The sequence below is a fragment of the Chanodichthys erythropterus genome, chromosome 20, assembly GCF_024489055.1.
Source record: "Chanodichthys erythropterus isolate Z2021 chromosome 20, ASM2448905v1, whole genome shotgun sequence".
NCBI classification, from domain to species: Eukaryota; Metazoa; Chordata; class Actinopteri; order Cypriniformes; family Xenocyprididae; genus Chanodichthys; species Chanodichthys erythropterus.
Window position 1 is genome coordinate 29,672,949 of NC_090240.1, and position 16,677 is coordinate 29,689,625.

At 37.5% G+C, this 16,677-nt stretch overlaps 3 protein-coding genes across 3 annotated transcripts in view; 1 reads left to right on the forward strand and 2 right to left on the reverse strand.

Moving 5' to 3' along the window:
* Positions 1 to 1,864, reverse strand: part of bin2a (bridging integrator 2a) — a 23,564-nt gene extending 21,700 nt beyond the window's left edge. The window contains exon 1 of the mRNA XM_067372129.1: positions 1,699 to 1,864. The gene's annotated coding sequence lies outside the window, so the exon portion shown is untranslated. The remainder of the gene's footprint in view (positions 1 to 1,698) is intronic.
* The window catches only part of si:ch211-210c8.6 (uncharacterized), an 8,739-nt gene extending 2,230 nt beyond the window's left edge, over positions 1 to 6,509 (forward strand). The window contains exons 2-6 of the mRNA XM_067372130.1: positions 696 to 861; positions 1,988 to 2,093; positions 2,368 to 2,474; positions 2,657 to 2,829; positions 4,761 to 6,509. Coding sequence (XP_067228231.1) covers positions 702 to 861; positions 1,988 to 2,093; positions 2,368 to 2,474; positions 2,657 to 2,829; positions 4,761 to 5,048 — 834 coding nt within the window. The 5' untranslated portion in view covers positions 696 to 701 and the 3' untranslated portion in view covers positions 5,049 to 6,509. The remainder of the gene's footprint in view (positions 1 to 695; positions 862 to 1,987; positions 2,094 to 2,367; positions 2,475 to 2,656; positions 2,830 to 4,760) is intronic.
* Positions 6,491 to 16,377, reverse strand: racgap1 (Rac GTPase activating protein 1). Its single transcript, XM_067372128.1, has 17 exons — positions 16,265 to 16,377; positions 15,622 to 15,712; positions 15,321 to 15,523; positions 15,083 to 15,225; positions 13,707 to 13,776; positions 13,485 to 13,538; positions 13,323 to 13,400; positions 11,974 to 12,091; positions 11,379 to 11,530; positions 8,924 to 9,088; positions 8,690 to 8,785; positions 8,408 to 8,606; positions 8,081 to 8,186; positions 7,159 to 7,291; positions 6,927 to 7,053; positions 6,722 to 6,833; positions 6,491 to 6,620 (listed from the first exon to the last, which is right to left on the reverse strand). Exons 2-17 carry the CDS (start codon positions 15,704 to 15,706, stop codon positions 6,545 to 6,547), a joined length of 1,917 nt encoding a protein of 638 aa, XP_067228229.1. The 5' UTR covers positions 15,707 to 15,712; positions 16,265 to 16,377; the 3' UTR covers positions 6,491 to 6,544.
* Positions 16,378 to 16,677: the final 300 nt, after the last annotated feature.

Consider the following 16,677-nt stretch of genomic DNA (forward strand, 5'->3'; position numbering starts at 1 on the left):
AAATTAATACAGTACATTGTGCCCGTTTTTATTCTATTCTATTCTATTCTATTCTATTCTATTCTATTCTATTCCCCTATTCTATTCCAATATTCTTTTCTATTCTATTCTTTTCTATTCTATTCCTCTATTAAATTCTGAATCAAATAAGGGGAAGTAAAATTTTGCATTTGTTCAATTGTTTTATATTCTGTTTTGTTCTATAGGCTACTTTTCTATTATGGGTCACATGGGGTACTGAGATCTACACTGTAATAATAATAATAAAAAAAATAAATAAATAAATAAAAATCTGTAAAAAACAAAAAACAAAAACAGATAATGTACTGGAAGAAAATTACCAGGACATTATCCAGTAATTTTTCTGACATTTCCGTTAACCCTAAAACACAAGTTCAAAATTCAAAATTAAATAATTCTGTCAAATTAGTGCAAATTGTGCCCTATTTTTTACAGATATTAAAAGATTATATTATATTATATTATATAAAGCATTACATATATATATATATATATATATATATATATATATATATATATATATATATATATATATATATATATATATATATATATATATATTCTCAAACTACAGTTCCCATAAGCCACAGTGAATAGGTTACAGAAGAAGCTTTGGCCACTCCTCCTCACGAGTGTGGATGTTATGAACTTTGCTCTGCTGTGTTTTTCTATAGGGTTGTATGATTGAGCTCAAGTTCGTAGCATTGCTGCTTCAGAACTTGATGGACATGATCATGGGAAGCACGTTGGCAAAATGTGCAGCCACAGACCTGGCCATTCAGTGGGTCGGGTGGGCACTAGCGTCTGCTTTCAAAACGGAAAAGTTTTACGACTTGGCAGGTAAATGATTTATCCAAAAGGCGTAGTCACACGATATTGATATAGTAATATTATCTTTGTTGCTTCTGTCGGGTTTGTCATGTTTATGCATTAGTATGCAAACATATTTCGACTTAAAGAATGTTGCAGGTGTTTTGTTGCATCGCAACGTTTTTTGTTTTTGTTTTTTTTTTACTTGTTTATTGTGAAAAATAGGTTGTTATCAAAATGTATTACGAGACAGTGGTTATCTAAACTATCACAAGGTGTTGTGAAACGACCATAAACGTCTCCACCCACAAGACACGATCTTAAACCAGCTTACTGAAGTGCATGATTTTTCCCTCCCGTATTTCGACAAGCCGGCCTTTTAACCAATCAGACACATTGCTCTACAGAGGAGTCGTCGCTTGATTGGCCAAATAGTGTATACGTCACTGTCAATCTTGCAGCTAGAGGCGGGACTTGTCAAAAGAAAAAATGAACGATGTTAACTCGGATGTGATTTTATATAAATAACTAACGTTACGAGCAAAAATATATGCTATTTTAATCTTTATAAATTAAAACTTATAAATAGACCTCTAAAATTATTATATCATACAGAAACATACATTTTAAACAAACTTCTGTACAGATTTGAAATGACATTATGACATAATTTTCATAACAACAGTTTATAATGCTATACATAAACTTTTTAATACTGCATATATTAGGAATTTTGACAGTTATACTGATTTTATCATTTTATTCATTGCATGTAGAAAGTGAAATCTTACTTGCGAACATGAGGATATGATTATCCATGTAATGAAAATTATAATCTTCTACATAAAAACATTAGCTTCTACTCACCTGTTAGCATTCAACATGCATTTCTCTTTAATGTAGTACAAATGTTATCCAATCATTTCAAACCCAGGTTCCTGAGTGCTATTCCCTCTTTCTTTCTCTCTGAGAAGTGTGCTCTTGAGAATCCTTGAACTTTGCAACCAATTGTATCTAGGTTCATTGGTAAAATATTCAGTGAACACGCCTCACTTTTAAAATGGACGGACACAGGTGACTGGCTGCTCTGCCCATATCTGGAAGGATATTGAATGCCTTATCAGTTTAACTACAAATTAATTTTGTTGTTTTGTAGGTTCTGGTACCTATATATTGCTGGCTCACCTGAGTCGTGTATGGGGCGGAAACGGCCACCTTAGACAGAACATACAAACTGGACTTGTGACTGCCTGGGGACTGAGGTAATATAGATAGATAGATAGATAGATAGATAGATAGATAGATAGATAGATAGATAGATAGATAGATAGATAGATAGATAGATAGATAGATAGATAGATAGATAGATAGATAGATAGATCTACATGCATAGCATAAAATGTCTATTTATTGGGAGTCTTGTTGCTTTAACAGCATTAATAAAAGTGAAGTCAGTCCACCTTCATGTTGTATTAACGTATATATTAAGGTCTGGTTAATAAGTCAATAAGTAACAGATTGGGCCTTGTCCTGCAGGCTCGGGACATTTCTCTTTCTTAGAATCCTCAAGGAAGGACAAGACCGGAGGTTTAACAATGTCAGAGACAGCCCTGGGACATTCTTTGTGTACTGGAGCATGCAAGGTATTTCAACTAAGGCTATTGATTATTTGAATAGTTGCTGTTAATTGATGGCTGCAGTAGGCTATACGTGTCCAATCGTTATCACAACAAAAAGAGACAACTAGGAAAGTAATTTTACTACCCTGAAAAGTAATAGACTGCCACCTTGCATCGAAATGAAACTTGTTTCTCCTTCTTTCCAGCTCTGTGGGTGTTTGTTACCCTCTTGCCCACCCTAATTCTAAACAGTGAGAGAAGAGATGAGCCCCTAGGCCCACGTGACTACATCGGTTGGGGAATATGGGGGCTGGGTTTTGCTACAGAGGCCATTGCTGACCAGCAGAAGTGGAATTTTAGAAGTGATCCAGATAATGCTGTGAGTAATATCAAAGACTGTAGAATAACACAAGACGTGTCACTCGTATTGTTTTGAATGGGAGAAAGTGTAACGCGCAATATGGCGGAATAAGTCCCGCCTTCTAAATAAGAGCCAATCGCCGACTGGGAAAGTCTTCGCGTCACTTCAGCGGCCGTTAGAATCACCGGTTTCTATAGAAACAGTCAGACGCTGGCCTCCGAAGAGACGCGCATTGAGGTCTGCGCATGCGCATTAGCTTGATCCAGCCTGAAAAATACTTTTTTTTTGTCATGATTTGAGCGTTTAGAAACTAAATTTATGAGCCGGTTGTTGTTAGATTTCATTGGTGATTTCAAATATGAAATTTAATCGTAAGGTTGGTGAACAGTTTTGGAGAATTTGATGTTTCCCCATTCAAAGAGATTGCATGATGCCCAGGATGCCCGAGAGGTGTTTCAAAGATGGCCGCCGAGTGAAATGACTTGTCTTAAAGGGACTTTGGTAATATCTTGCACTGATAATAATAGGCTGATAAGACTACTCAATCAGTTGTGAAAACCAAATTAGGACATGTGAATCATATAACTCATGCCATAAAAGAGATATTTTAATATAATAACTAAAGTTTTATGAGGCCTGTACAGATTACAAACTGGATCAAACTGGTCACTCTTAACCCTCTGGTTGTCTTTGATCATTTTAAACCAAAAAAAAATTATGTTTTGAACATTTTTTACATTTTGGTGAGTTTTGTGGCACTTACTATGTGAATACTCAAAAAAATGTCTGAATATATATCCAAATGCAAAACCTAATATAAATAAGTAATTATGTCTGAAATTAGTCTTATTAGCAATTAGGGAATACACTGCCCTATATGTATATTGGCTATACAGCCATCTAGTGGTTACACGATTGTATAGAGTGCCTCAGGGCTGACGCATTTTTGTAGGCAAAACCCAGAAGCGAGTTAGCATTTTAGGACTTCCGGTTCGAACGCCGTAAAGTCTATGGGTTTTTTGAATGGGTTTTTGCTAAATCAGCTGAAATAAGGTCTGTGGTTAACAAAGCATCTAAATACTTTCACGTTTTGATCTATGACATAAAACACACCAGTTATAACCCACTTGTGATTTTTTAAGCTTTTACTGTGTCTTAAAATCGGCGGTTGCTACTACTTCCTTTGGCGGGGACTTTAGACGTCATCATTAAAAACGGCACATTTGGACAGCATTTCTCATAAAAAAGTGGAAAAGTATTCATAACAGCACAGATCATAATCAGCGAGAATGTTTATAAATAAAGTTTTTTTCTAAATACAGTTTGAAGAAGCTTGGTGGTGACGATGTTGATCCGCGACCATGGTGTGATGTAGTTCGTTTATAGCCTACTGTTAGCCTTTTATATCTGACGACTTTATGTAGGCTTCAAAATCTATAAATGTTGTGTTAACTTGTAAAGATTGCATAGGCTTTCAATCGAGGGAACCTGTGCGCCGCTAACTTCCGGGTTAGCCTACAAAAACACGTTATCCCTGGGGTACTGGGGGTAAAAGTTTGTTTGAACATCCTGAAACATCTATATTGGCATAAGCAAATGTTTGTGTTTGTGGTGGGGCTATCTGTCCAACCAATGGCAGAGGAAGTCAGCCTGAAACAGCTATATTAGGTGTGTTCGACTTGAAACGGCACTGCATAGACCGATCGGTGAATGACATTTAAGTAGCGCAATAGCGATTCGAAAGAATACAGAGCTGTCTGCGCTCTCACCAATCGTTCTGCTTCAAGTCGAAAAACACATCTTTGTTAGACCAATGGCAGACAGGGGGAGTAATGCAGAAATGATACACTTCACTTTTAATCAAATACTTTCATTAATTTGCATGTGACATTTTAATTTAATATCATAGAGCAAAGGCATTAACCTTCTAAGCTTGCATGTATTTGCAGGGAAAGTTTATTCATCATGGACTGTGGGCATACAGCAGACATCCAAACTACCTGGGGGAGATCCTGCAATGGTCAGGGCTGTTCCTGTCAGCGTCCTCTATCATGCGTGGACCTCAATACCTCAGTGTGGTTTCTCCGCTCTTCGTCTGGTTCTTACTGAGACATGTTAGTGGGATCCCCATCCTTGAGAAGCAAGCTATGAAGAAATGGGGATCGGACCCTGCCTTCCAAAACTACATCAAGAACACTCCACTCCTATGGCCATTCCCAAAGTTTAAAGGAGAATAAAGCATATTTATAGTATTTACTCATACATTGACAGCTTATGTGAATGTCTGGATATAGACACCCAAGTGTAGGTAGTTTATATATATATATATAAAAAAATAAAAAATAAATAAATGGACATCCTCAGTCCTAGATCAAGTTTATACCAATTTCAGTACAACTACTTTGTAATCCACAAGGACTTTCTTCAAGAAATCTGTCAATACTTTTTTTCTCCATTGATTCAACTACAGTATTGTTACATTCTGGCACACTTTGTACCTCTGGTTTTGTATCATATTTTAAATGTGAACATTTATGTCTCACCACTCATAACCCTAAACCCCAATGCAATGTGTTACAAAAAAAAGACACAAAGGACTTGAAATAAATGAATGCATTTTACAAACAGCACAAGTTTTACAAAATGTCACACCACTCAAATTAGAAAGCAACTAGAATTGATAAATCAACTCCAATGTTCAACATAGTAAACAGTTGCTCTTTTTAAACAATGAAAACTTGACAGGTCATTGCTGCTCCAGAAACACTGCACCACTGAAAGGAAAATGACTAATTATATACAGTGAAAAGCATCCAATCAGTATAAATCTTATGAATTGGATGAGGTACATTTGATCCTTCAAAATCAGTCAATTCTCCCAGAGGTCACCTTTTTTGTTTCTACTTTAAATACATTATAAAATTCAATAAATTGAGGAGGAACTGCATATAGACAAATCAATGCCGTGGATAAAATCTGAAAGAATTCTGGCCATGTACATTTATGATCAAAAACAATTATGAAGCTAAAAGACATAAAATGCCCAATCACAACAACAGTAGAGTTTTTGCATGTAAATTGCATCTCAAAATGTTGTTGTCCTGAATCCCTAAGAGGGTCCAGTGTATCTCAAACAACACAAATGGTTTGTTTAAACAAATTCAAAACAATACCAGCATCATCATTTTAACACAAATTTTGTATTATACCTACTGGCTGTGAAATTTAAGCTTGACCGTGTTTAAAAACACAGTTTACACTCTTTATAGAAAAACCTGATAGTCACTACATCCTTGAACCCTCCAAGAGACTGAGATTTTGCTTGTCGTTCCATGTAAAGCATAAACTTAGAATATACAAACAGTTGCAGTTAGTTGCAGATTACGCATTACAAATCTTGCAAAAAGCGTAACCTTTTTGTTGTAGATGCTACCATCAAGTTTAGGTTTCTTGATAAAGAACTCCCAAACTGATGCAGATTCTGTTATTGTATGAGGATTCAGTGACTGATGGAAGTGCTTATATCAGCCCATCACTTTGGTTGTGAGGATGTTAATAGTACATTAAAACATTTAAAAGTGACTAAAATACAAATGTTACTAGAAAACTAAACAGAAAAAGAGTAGTGTTAAAATGGTTTGCAGATACCAGAGAGATAAAATAGGCAAGGACAATGTAATATATTGCAGCTATTTCCCAAAGAAAAGAAAACTCTTAGCCATGAAGAGCTGGGCTACTTCAGGAGAGGAGAGGCGAAGAAGTGCCCTTGGCGAGGGACGCTGACTGGAGCTCGGCTCCTGCTAGCAAACCTGAAAACAACCAAAGAACAGAAGTTCCTAATAGTTAGCTCACAAATACTTAAACAGCAGTGTGTCATAATACTATAAAACCAAGTAAAGTTCGAACATACTTTGGAGTGATTGCGTTGAGAGTTGCGTTCTTCATGCGTTGGGACAGAGAGCTGGACGATGGGGTCTTGCTCATCTGCTGGTCAGGAGTCGTAATGGGCCCGAACATACTTGCTACAGTACAAAGAGCATGTTATAGATTATCGGAAGGGTGATGTTATAGAAATAGTTAAAGATTCCTCAAATGTTTGGATGTGAAATTCATACTTTTCTGATCAGGAGTTGCGTGGACATTGGCGTTCTCAATGATCATGTGATCGTTGTGAGCTTGGTCGTCGCTGTTCATAAACTGACTCCAGTACTCCACAGGAACGCCGAGGAGGCGCTCAACCACCTGAGAAAGAGAGCTTGGTGAAAAACTGGTCCAAAACACCATACATTTACAAAGTAGACCCAATTAGGAAAAGAAAAGTGTGGACCATTAGTCATGAGCACTCACTTTTGGCTGTCGTTTTGTGTCCTGCAGGATGGTCATTGGATCTGGGTCGGGCACGGCATGACCCACAATTGTGGGTCCAAATACACGAGCCAGATTAGTGCTGTCCATCTTTGTATCTGTGCTCTGGGCCACCCTAATGATGACAGAAATAATATCCAAGTTAAATATTAAGTCTCACAGCCTAAAAACTGCCTTCTGAAAGAAGTGCTTTGTTTTAATATCCAAGAATGTTGCTCCAAATTAAGCTGGATTGATAGCGTTACTAAACTGAGGACAATTAACACAAATTATAATAAAAAGGATATATGTGATAGCTTTTTTATTTGGTGTAACTGGACTGAATACATCAAAACCATAAAATTAGACTTCTATTGAACTGTAAATGGACTGCAAGGTTGTACCTTACTTAGCTCCACATTGTATAAGCCGCTTTCAAAAAAAAAAAAAAAAAGTTTCCAGGATTCATGGCAAACATATCTGGTAACAATTGTATAACCATAATAATATGAATGTTTTGTGTTATTGTAGAAACGATGCCGATTATTGTAGTTGAATGTGTTTTTGTCGTTTTAAAAAATCATAATCAAAAAGTAAACTTACAGATTAAACTCATCAGGATGCTAGATGGGCCATTTACAGCACAAATTAAAATATGCAACTGTAACGCTTATTCAGGAGTATAACCATCACACTCAAGCAAAGTTTTGAAATTACTAAAATGCAGGCTTCATATTTATGCTTTTACACCAGTGCAATTGCCCCTAAATGCAGTTTGAGACAAACTGATCAAGTTGCTTTAAACCTGAAATATTCCTTTAAATGTTACAATTTGTTAGTGTTGGTTTTTATAATTAAATAGTATTTGCAAATGGCATAGGCAATAAAGCAGACAGTACAATCAGAGATTGTGTATGATGTTTACCTCTGCAAATGAATGATGAGGAAGGCCAGAGTGTCTCTGTTGGGCTGTGGAAGATCACTGATGTTCTGATATATCAAGGCAATGCTGTTGTCATCATCAGACAGCTCTATGAGAAGAGAGTAAATGGTTACTACCGAGTACTAATATTAATACACTCATCTTTCTAAGTATATCACAGTTCAACATTTAGGGTTAGTAAGATTTAAGATTCAAATGACTGTTTATTGATCAAATAAATGCAGCCTTGGTGAACATGAGCTGCTTTTCAAAAATCCTACCAACCCTTAACTGTTAAACGGTAGTGTACATTCATACATCAACACTAACCAGCGGCATCCATGAAGGCACGGTTGAGGCGGAAGGTTAGCAGGGGCTCTTTGAGGTTCCTCAAAAAGTCCTTTAGGAGGCCAGTGATGGCATGGATGTCGTCCACCTTGCTTAGCAGGGGAACAGTTTTCCCACGCAGGAACTTCTCTTTCAGGTCCTTGACCACTCGATCAGAGCCAGACACCCGGTACAGACCAGTCTGCCAAAGGTATACGCAGGTTTTCAGAACATATTGATCTTGTTCAGTGTTCTAGACTGAATTCAGCATCTTTATCAATTTACCTCACGTAGGCCTCTCTGCTCAATCTCATTAACGCAGTGCACCACTAGTGAAGGGATCATGGGAGAGGTGGAGGACACATAGCTTGCGAGGGTTCCCTTTTGAAAAAGGTTGATATGGTTAAAGCTATTGAGAGTATAGCACAGCCACTTAATTAAAATTTGAAATAATCAGCATGTAGAAGAGGCAGAAAATACTCAAGGTGGATGATAAAGCTTCATATATAGATTTGTCACCTCTCCACTTTTGACTGGAGTCCCAGTCATGGATGGAATGCAGGGCAGAGGGCAGCGCTCGCGGCATTCGGGGTGGGCCACCACACGGCAGTCCCTGCACTTCAGAGAGAGCTTCCCAAATTTGATCCGCTTACCACATGGCACACAAGACTCTGGCTTGATCACCTTAAAAAATAAAACAAGAGCCATACAGATGTGAGCTTTGAGGACTATCAACATGGGCCACATTTAAGCTATGTAGATAACTTCTGTGGAATTACAAATTTAAGTATCTGTTTAAAATCTGCAGATCCTACATCCTGACCATTTGGCAGGACAAGCTCAAGATACAGCAGTGCTTTTGTCTCTATGATAATGTAAAGGTATAGGTGATACTGCCAGACTGATTGGATTAGCACCTATGCATTTGAATGACACAGTTATGCTGATTAGACCATGGCTAGGAAATGTAAGCAATGATCTGATTCCTGTACTGCATTTGCATCCTTTGTTTAGATTGTCCACACCTCTACTCTATGTATCCCTCCCCCTTGAATGTATATGAACTACCAAGTCACTGCTTTAGTTAGATTTTGGATGACCACAGCGACGCACAGCGTGTTTCTCAATAAAGAGTAACTTCTACTTCAAGAGATCCCAAAGTCTCCTGGTCTATGCTTCTGAGATTTCCAACACTTCACTGAATACTTATGATGGGAAATTAAATAGTTTTATTTTCTGTTAGTTTTAAATCTTGCAGAGCAGTTTTGAATTTTATTTGATGTAGACATTAAGATAAAATAAGGGCAGATATTTTGCTTTTTACTACAAAAATGGAAATAGTTTGTTTACAATGTTGCAAACCATATAATTAGTATGAATAGTGAATAAGTTCCCATTATCAGCACTTTCATCACATATTCCAGAGAAAAAAATGTTATTGGCTGAACTTTGTCTTAATATTTATCTGAAGTGTCTCCTAAACTTAATTTAGTCACGATATAACAGAAGTTAAAAATTATTATTGAAAAAAAAAAAAAAAAAACCCAAGTAGGACGGGGTCTTGGTTCTATCCATCGGTTGTTGATTGGCTGAGGGCAAAACTGATTGCATGCTTGGAGTTGATTATAAGAACGGTTGTCAAAAACACCGACTTCGATACCAAGTCAGTACTGAAATTTGCATGGGAGCATTTGAATTTGAAAGTGTTTTGAAACCGGGAGCGTTTGTATCGGTGTAAGCGCTCGGTGAAGAGCATCATTGATGTCTATTTACAACATGTTTTTGAAGTGTTGATCATTGTAGCCAATCACAGACATATCTGATGAACGCGTGAACACAATGGCCAATCAGGTGTTTACGAATCCGCTCAACAGCGTTCACATTTTTAAAATTTCAGTACAGACATACCCTGCGTTCCAATGTCCATACTATCCATCCTAAATAGTATGTGAGATTAAAATAAGTGTGTCCCAAAGCATAGTATATTGAAAAGTGTATGCCAAAAGTCCCCGGATGGTCTATTTCCGGTAGATTTTCGAAGTGTGGATCCGTGCACACTACAAAGGCTAATATTGCCCACAACCCATTGCGCATTGGATGAGGATTCAGTTCAGAACTAGAAACACGAGTAAAAAGTGTTAAAAAAAAACTACAAAACATGGCGGATATACGCGATCGACGCTGAGAGATTTGAGTGACTAATAATCAGTTTAACCTGATAAAAAATATAGATTTAATGTTACCCGTGTTATTTTTCATCTGCAAATACCAATGTGGACTTTTATGAAGATCCGAATGGCCATTAACTTTTAAATGCATCATTATGCATTAATATGAGGAGATCAACGTGCTGCATTTCTCTCCGATACGGTAGGAAATTAAATGAAATGTGGAGGATGTAAGATGATTGACAGGCCAGTTTACGGTGACAGGATGCGACAGAGAGAAAAGACGCGATTGTATGACGTGTTAGTATGTCCCAAAGCTTGTCTACTCTTTTGCTACACACTCAAAAGTAAGTACTTTTTGTTCACAGAAAGAGTACATACTTTTAGGGCGTACTATAAGTAGGCGAATTGGAACGCAGCATTGGTATTGTAAAATTCGGTACTTTTAACAACACTAAGTCTGAGTTTAAGAGGCCTAAACAATTGGAAAAGTTTGGCATGTCACCAGAGAGAAGTCTGTCTTTTCACCGGGAAGGTCCAGTAGACATTTTGATTAATTTATGAGTAAAACAAAACAAAATACAAAAATCATTTTCACTTCAAAATTTTAAAATTTACATGCCATTTTGCATTTTTAATTATTAGCTTTTACATCAACTCGTTCCCACATGAAAACCCTGACTTGTCAAATTATATAACTGCAAAATGCAGGAAGAGAAAACAAGCCTCTACGGTTAGGACTCAAGAGCAATGCATCAGGACAAGTGCATCTTAGATTGAGATTTGTATGCAACAGCACATCATACCGTTTTGGAGACAAACTCATGCAGACGGACACCTCCACTGCCCTGGGGAGTGCTGGGCTCTGCCTTGCTCTCTCCATTGGGATGACTGGGCTGCTTGAACACATCCATAGACTGAACTGAGTCGGTGTCAGCAGTGTCCCACTCCACAGCAGCTGAAGAACAAAGCAGAGAGAAGCACTGCTCACTAGTGCAGAATACTTAAACAGAAATGCAAAAGCTTGGGGTGTGAGAAATGATCAGGAAAAGAGGCCATACAAAATAGAGCTCTCATGAAAAAACTAATATAAATAAATAAAGAGTACCAGGCTGGAAACTCAACAAGGGGTCAATTTAAAACACCCCAGAGTCCTCCAAACCACATAATAAAATATTAAACAAATTAATCTTTGACCCCATTCAATAAAACAATGCATATTTATGATACAACAGCCACATATCATGACTCACTGCAGAGCTTATTTATAATACAGCAACCTGCACATTATTATTCAGTCAATAACAAGAATCGCATAATCAATGACTCATGCAAATATTCTCTTGCTCTGCACTTGCGCCCTCACAAATGACAATAATAAATTTAGTGAAGTGAGCTTACCAGTCTTTCGGCGGCTCCTGGTCCAGTAGGGAACAGCCTCCACTGTTGTGACAGCCTCAATGGGTCCACCACCAGCGGGCACCGTCACGGTGGTCTTAGCCACCAGAGACTCATTACCCTGATAAAACGTGACTCGAATTAATTAACTGTCAAACAATTTCTAACTTACTACACATTCACCTAAATTAGGGTGCTATTAAAGGGATAGTTCACCCAAAACCAAAAATTATTTCATGATTTACTCACCCTAAAGCCATCCTAGGTGTATATGACTTTCTTCTGTCAGACAAACACAATCAGAGATACATTCAAAAATATCTTGGCTCTTCTAAGTTTTATAATGGTAATGAACGGCCCTCATGATTTTGAAGCAAAAAAAGGTGCAACCAGCCATCAAAAAAAAAAAAAACATTCCATATGACTCCAGGGGGTTAAAGGCATCCTAAAGTGAAGCAATGCATTTTTGTAAGAAAAATATCCATATTTAAAACTTTATTAATGATAAATAACTTCCGACAGACGGCCGTACACATCGATTTGTGGTGGAAGAGTATCCTCTGACCTGATGTATGATAAAAACAGAAGCACAGAGGATAGAGCAAAACAAAACACCGGTCACGAATTAGAAGTAAAATGAGAAAATTTTAAAGAGAAATGTCAGAGGATTTCGATATATGAGAATAGGAGCTTCAGTTTGTTGCAGCGCCCCATTTGTTTGAACTATGAGAGGCGTCTAATCTTACGCTACTCCTACATCCTGCGTCATACATCATGTCAGGGGTTACTTTTGTGGCGCAAGATGTACTGCGTACTGTCGTCTGCCGGAAGCTAGTTATTTGAGTTAATAAAGTTTTAAATATGGATATTTCTCTTATAACAACCCATCGCTTCACTTCAGAAGGCCTTTAATAACCCCCCGGAGCTGTGTGGATTATTTTTATGATGGATGGATGCATTTTTTTTTGGCGTCAAAATAATGAGTGCCATTCACTACCATTATAAACCTTGGAGGACTAAGGATATTTTTAAATATTACTCCAGTTGTGTTTGGTTGGCTTGAGGGTGAGTAAATCACAGGATTGTTTAAATTTTTTGGTGAACTATCCCTTTAACTGGACATTAACAGCATACCAACATGAACATAAACCAGGGAATAGCTTGTTGGCTCTCTCAATGAGAAGAGACAAAATCTTCCAATATTCACACTTCAATGGGTTGCAGGGACTGCGGAGAACCATGGAAACATTACACTTCTAATGACTAAAGCAAAGCCCTGCAGGGAGCCTTTATACTAGAGTCTTTCTCCAATATTAAACAGTCAGTCATGTGCTTATGTAACTAGATCTTACTTTCTCAGAGGTGCGGCCGGTCGAACGGGACCTCTTGGCACCAGCAGGAGGGCCTTCTGTGTGGTTTCGGGATGAGCGCTGAATTGAGACAGATTAAATAATCAGAAATTGATTGAAATTTGTAAGTGATTTGGCTAAATGTGGATTTATTGGGAAGCTTACTCTCTTTTGTCGTTTCTTGAGACGAACGGTCCTGATTGCAGAGGAGTCCCAGTCCTTTATTTAAAGAAAAGCCATTTAAAATATTACAGCAACAGTAAAAATTAAACCAATAAAGGATGGGTCAGTTTCAATTTCATTCAAATGTTTCACTTTCTCACTGTCAGGTTTGAGACAGCAATGCATATAACATTACTATTTTTAATATTCAAGGAAATGCCATACCAAAGAATCATCAGTTTTATCATAGCTGATGTCTGACAAGATAGATGCCGATTCATCAATGGTGGTCAGTCTAGAGGAGACAGTGTGAAAAAACGAAAAGTTACAGCAGTAAGAAATACAATTCAATCATAAAAACAGAACCATTTGTCTTCTATGACATTCACGTAAATCCTTGAAGATATTCTATTAAAGATGCTTTAAAAGTCCAAAATCAATCATCTTTACCATTCAAACAAAACAATAATCTTTACCATTTTTCAACAAATGTAATAGCTGAAAAGGTGTGAAGAAAAGTTAATGTCACTCAAGCTGAAAAACCAATAATGTTATAACTCTTTATGATTCAGTCATATCCTGACAGATTTCTGAGAGAATATCCAGCTTCAAATAATGTCTTGTTTGTAAAGTGCTTAACACAACACACATTGTTTCAAAGCAGCTTTACACAAATTTACAATGTTAAAGCTGTGATGACATGGAAGTAGCGACAGATTGTTTAAGAATATGGAAGAAATAATGTAGCTTGGGCACTTTCCCATTGAGAATGGGCAACAAATTTCTATCTGGATACTTCAGATCGAAATTTGTTACCCATTCTCAATGGGAAAATGCCCAAGAAACATCGCTCGGAAACACTGCTCAAAAAGTTACCCCGTGTATCATCACATTAGGAGACACTTTGCAGGTTTGGTTCGATTAAAACAAACTCTGGTGCGGTTCGACTGAAATATGAACACAACACGCACCAAAGACATCTAAACAGCCCTAAAACAGGATGTGATGTCACCAGATGTGACCCTAAAAAGGACAGAATGCTGAAGCATGCCCGTTTTTTCATGTGATGGGAGCTATGTTGCCCATTACAGTTCGGTACAGGCATCATAAATGCCATCTTCTTGTAGCAGATCTTTGTTTGTGTGTGTGATGTAGGAATTTCTACAGCTGTTTTGACTCCTTTATACATTTTATAAGCTCTTCGCGAGTTCTCAGCTGGTCAAAATACCATCATACGCATCTAGCAAAGCACAAAGCATTGTTTCGGATGTTTGTTAAGTTCTGTCACAAAATTAGTCTTAAAAATGACAGTGTGAATGCAGTAAAAATGAAATGAGGGATGAATTGTTCACAATAAGATCTATACCATTAACTTAGTAAATAGATAGGGTTAATTTAAATTTCATGACGACTTTATATGACATAAATGACGGGGTTTAAGATTTAGGTTATTTCTCCAATCCTTATGCAATTTAACTGAAAAGTTAACTGAAAGTCATGCCGCAATACTCAAAAAGCCTAGTACATATTACAAAATAATGGAATGAAAACTCAGAAATGAATCATATTACATAAGTAAAACAGGTCGCTTATTCCCTTACCGTCGGCTAGTGTTGAGGTTTGTGGGATTCTGGGAACGGGCATTCAGAAAGGCCAGAGCGGAGCGCTGCTCCTCATTTAACTGGATGCTGTTACTGGAGCCTTCAGTCACCAACAGCTCCCGGATGAGCTGGATCTGACGGTCCTGCAGATGAATAAAAGGGAACGTCTGTTTTTTGAGCCTAAATTCAGAGAACAGGTCTACCCCACAAGTAACCATGCAAAAAGAAGCCTACAAACCAGTTTTGCACAGTCAGCCTCAGCTTTCTGTCGCCGACGGATCTCCACATCCACTTGGTTGCGGGCATGTTTGAGCTTGACCTCCAGCGCTCCTCGCTCTGTCTCGGCCTTGGTGAGCACCTCCTTGCATGCATTCAGCTCACGCTCAAGTCTCAGCCATTTACGACGGCTGTCCTCAAAGTTTAGGGCCATCTGAATGAACTCTGAGAATTGAGGTGAATATTTAGTGGGAGAGAAAATGAGACACTGAACTACTACAACATGTATTTTATTTAAAATATTCACCACAGCCAATACTTACGGGGCTCGATGCTTTCATTGAGAACATCAGCTTGTGCCCGCAGGCTTTCAAAAACACTGTGAAGATTCATCACAGCAGTCTCCATATCCTCCTGCAGTGGAGAAAAAAAACATTTTAACTATGTGCACCAGCTCAAACAAATAGCTAGTTTTATTTTGCTTCTAGTAGACTCAGCAATTTATTTCAGCTCAATAAAGTTAGCATATGATTATTGTTAAAATCTCGAGACCACACATTCCACTGTATGGACATCTTTATCATACAAAATATTGGGGGCGTGGCCAATGATGAACATGTATCTGCATAAGATACACACATAATATCAGTATTATCAAAAATCTAATAGTAAAAATGCATAAATTAGTGACAAAATATTAATAACATACTTTAAAATAAATAAGTGTACTGTACACTATAATAACGTTAATAAAAGTATTATAAGTATATATAAGTAGTATAAAACCAGTTTTTGCAGGGATTAGGAAAGCACAATCGTAGACAAAGACATCCGTGCCACATTTAAATCACAACACGTTCAACGGTGAACAACAGCAGTACAGTAAAACATTAGCATGTGTTTCTAAACGGCTCGTCTATGGAAACAAACAGTACAAACATTGATTTGCCACGTAATATAACTTACGGCTTGTTGTAGACACCCAGCCTTGTGTGTAAGCGATGTAATGTAAAATTAAAACTTGAAAAGATATTTTTTCCAGAGACAACAGTACCGCACCGGTTTGTTCAACCAAGTTTACCCGGATGTGTCGATAACGTTAGCGTCTAGAGGAGTTGCGTTTCAAATTTACCCGCCAGCCAATCAGCGCCGCTCGGCGTACGTATGCACGTTGACGCAGTACGTACATGCGGCGCGTCTGCTGTACATGTAAAATCCGGTATTCCCCTTGAAATTGTCTCCATCAACAAACGATAATAATTTATAATAAAAGGGAATTACAAAAAAAATTTAAAATTATTAAAATATTTTTTCAAATGCCCCCTCTTCGCTGAGTATCTCGTTTGGCTCTGTTATTTAAACCCAGCAAAAAAAAAATT

Excerpts from the sequence above, each read along its gene's own strand:
- racgap1 (XM_067372128.1), bottom strand. The coding sequence starts at position 15,706 with ATGGAGACTGCTGTGATGAATCTTCACAGTGTTTTTGAAAGCCTGCGG. Across the intron at positions 11,531-11,973 it reads CAGGAGCCGCCGAAAGACTG|CTGCTGTGGAGTGGGACACT; the intron begins GTAAGCTCACTT and ends TTTGTTCTTCAG. Across the intron at positions 6,621-6,721 it reads CTCAACGCAATCACTCCAAA|GTTTGCTAGCAGGAGCCGAG; the intron begins GTATGTTCGAAC and ends GGTTGTTTTCAG.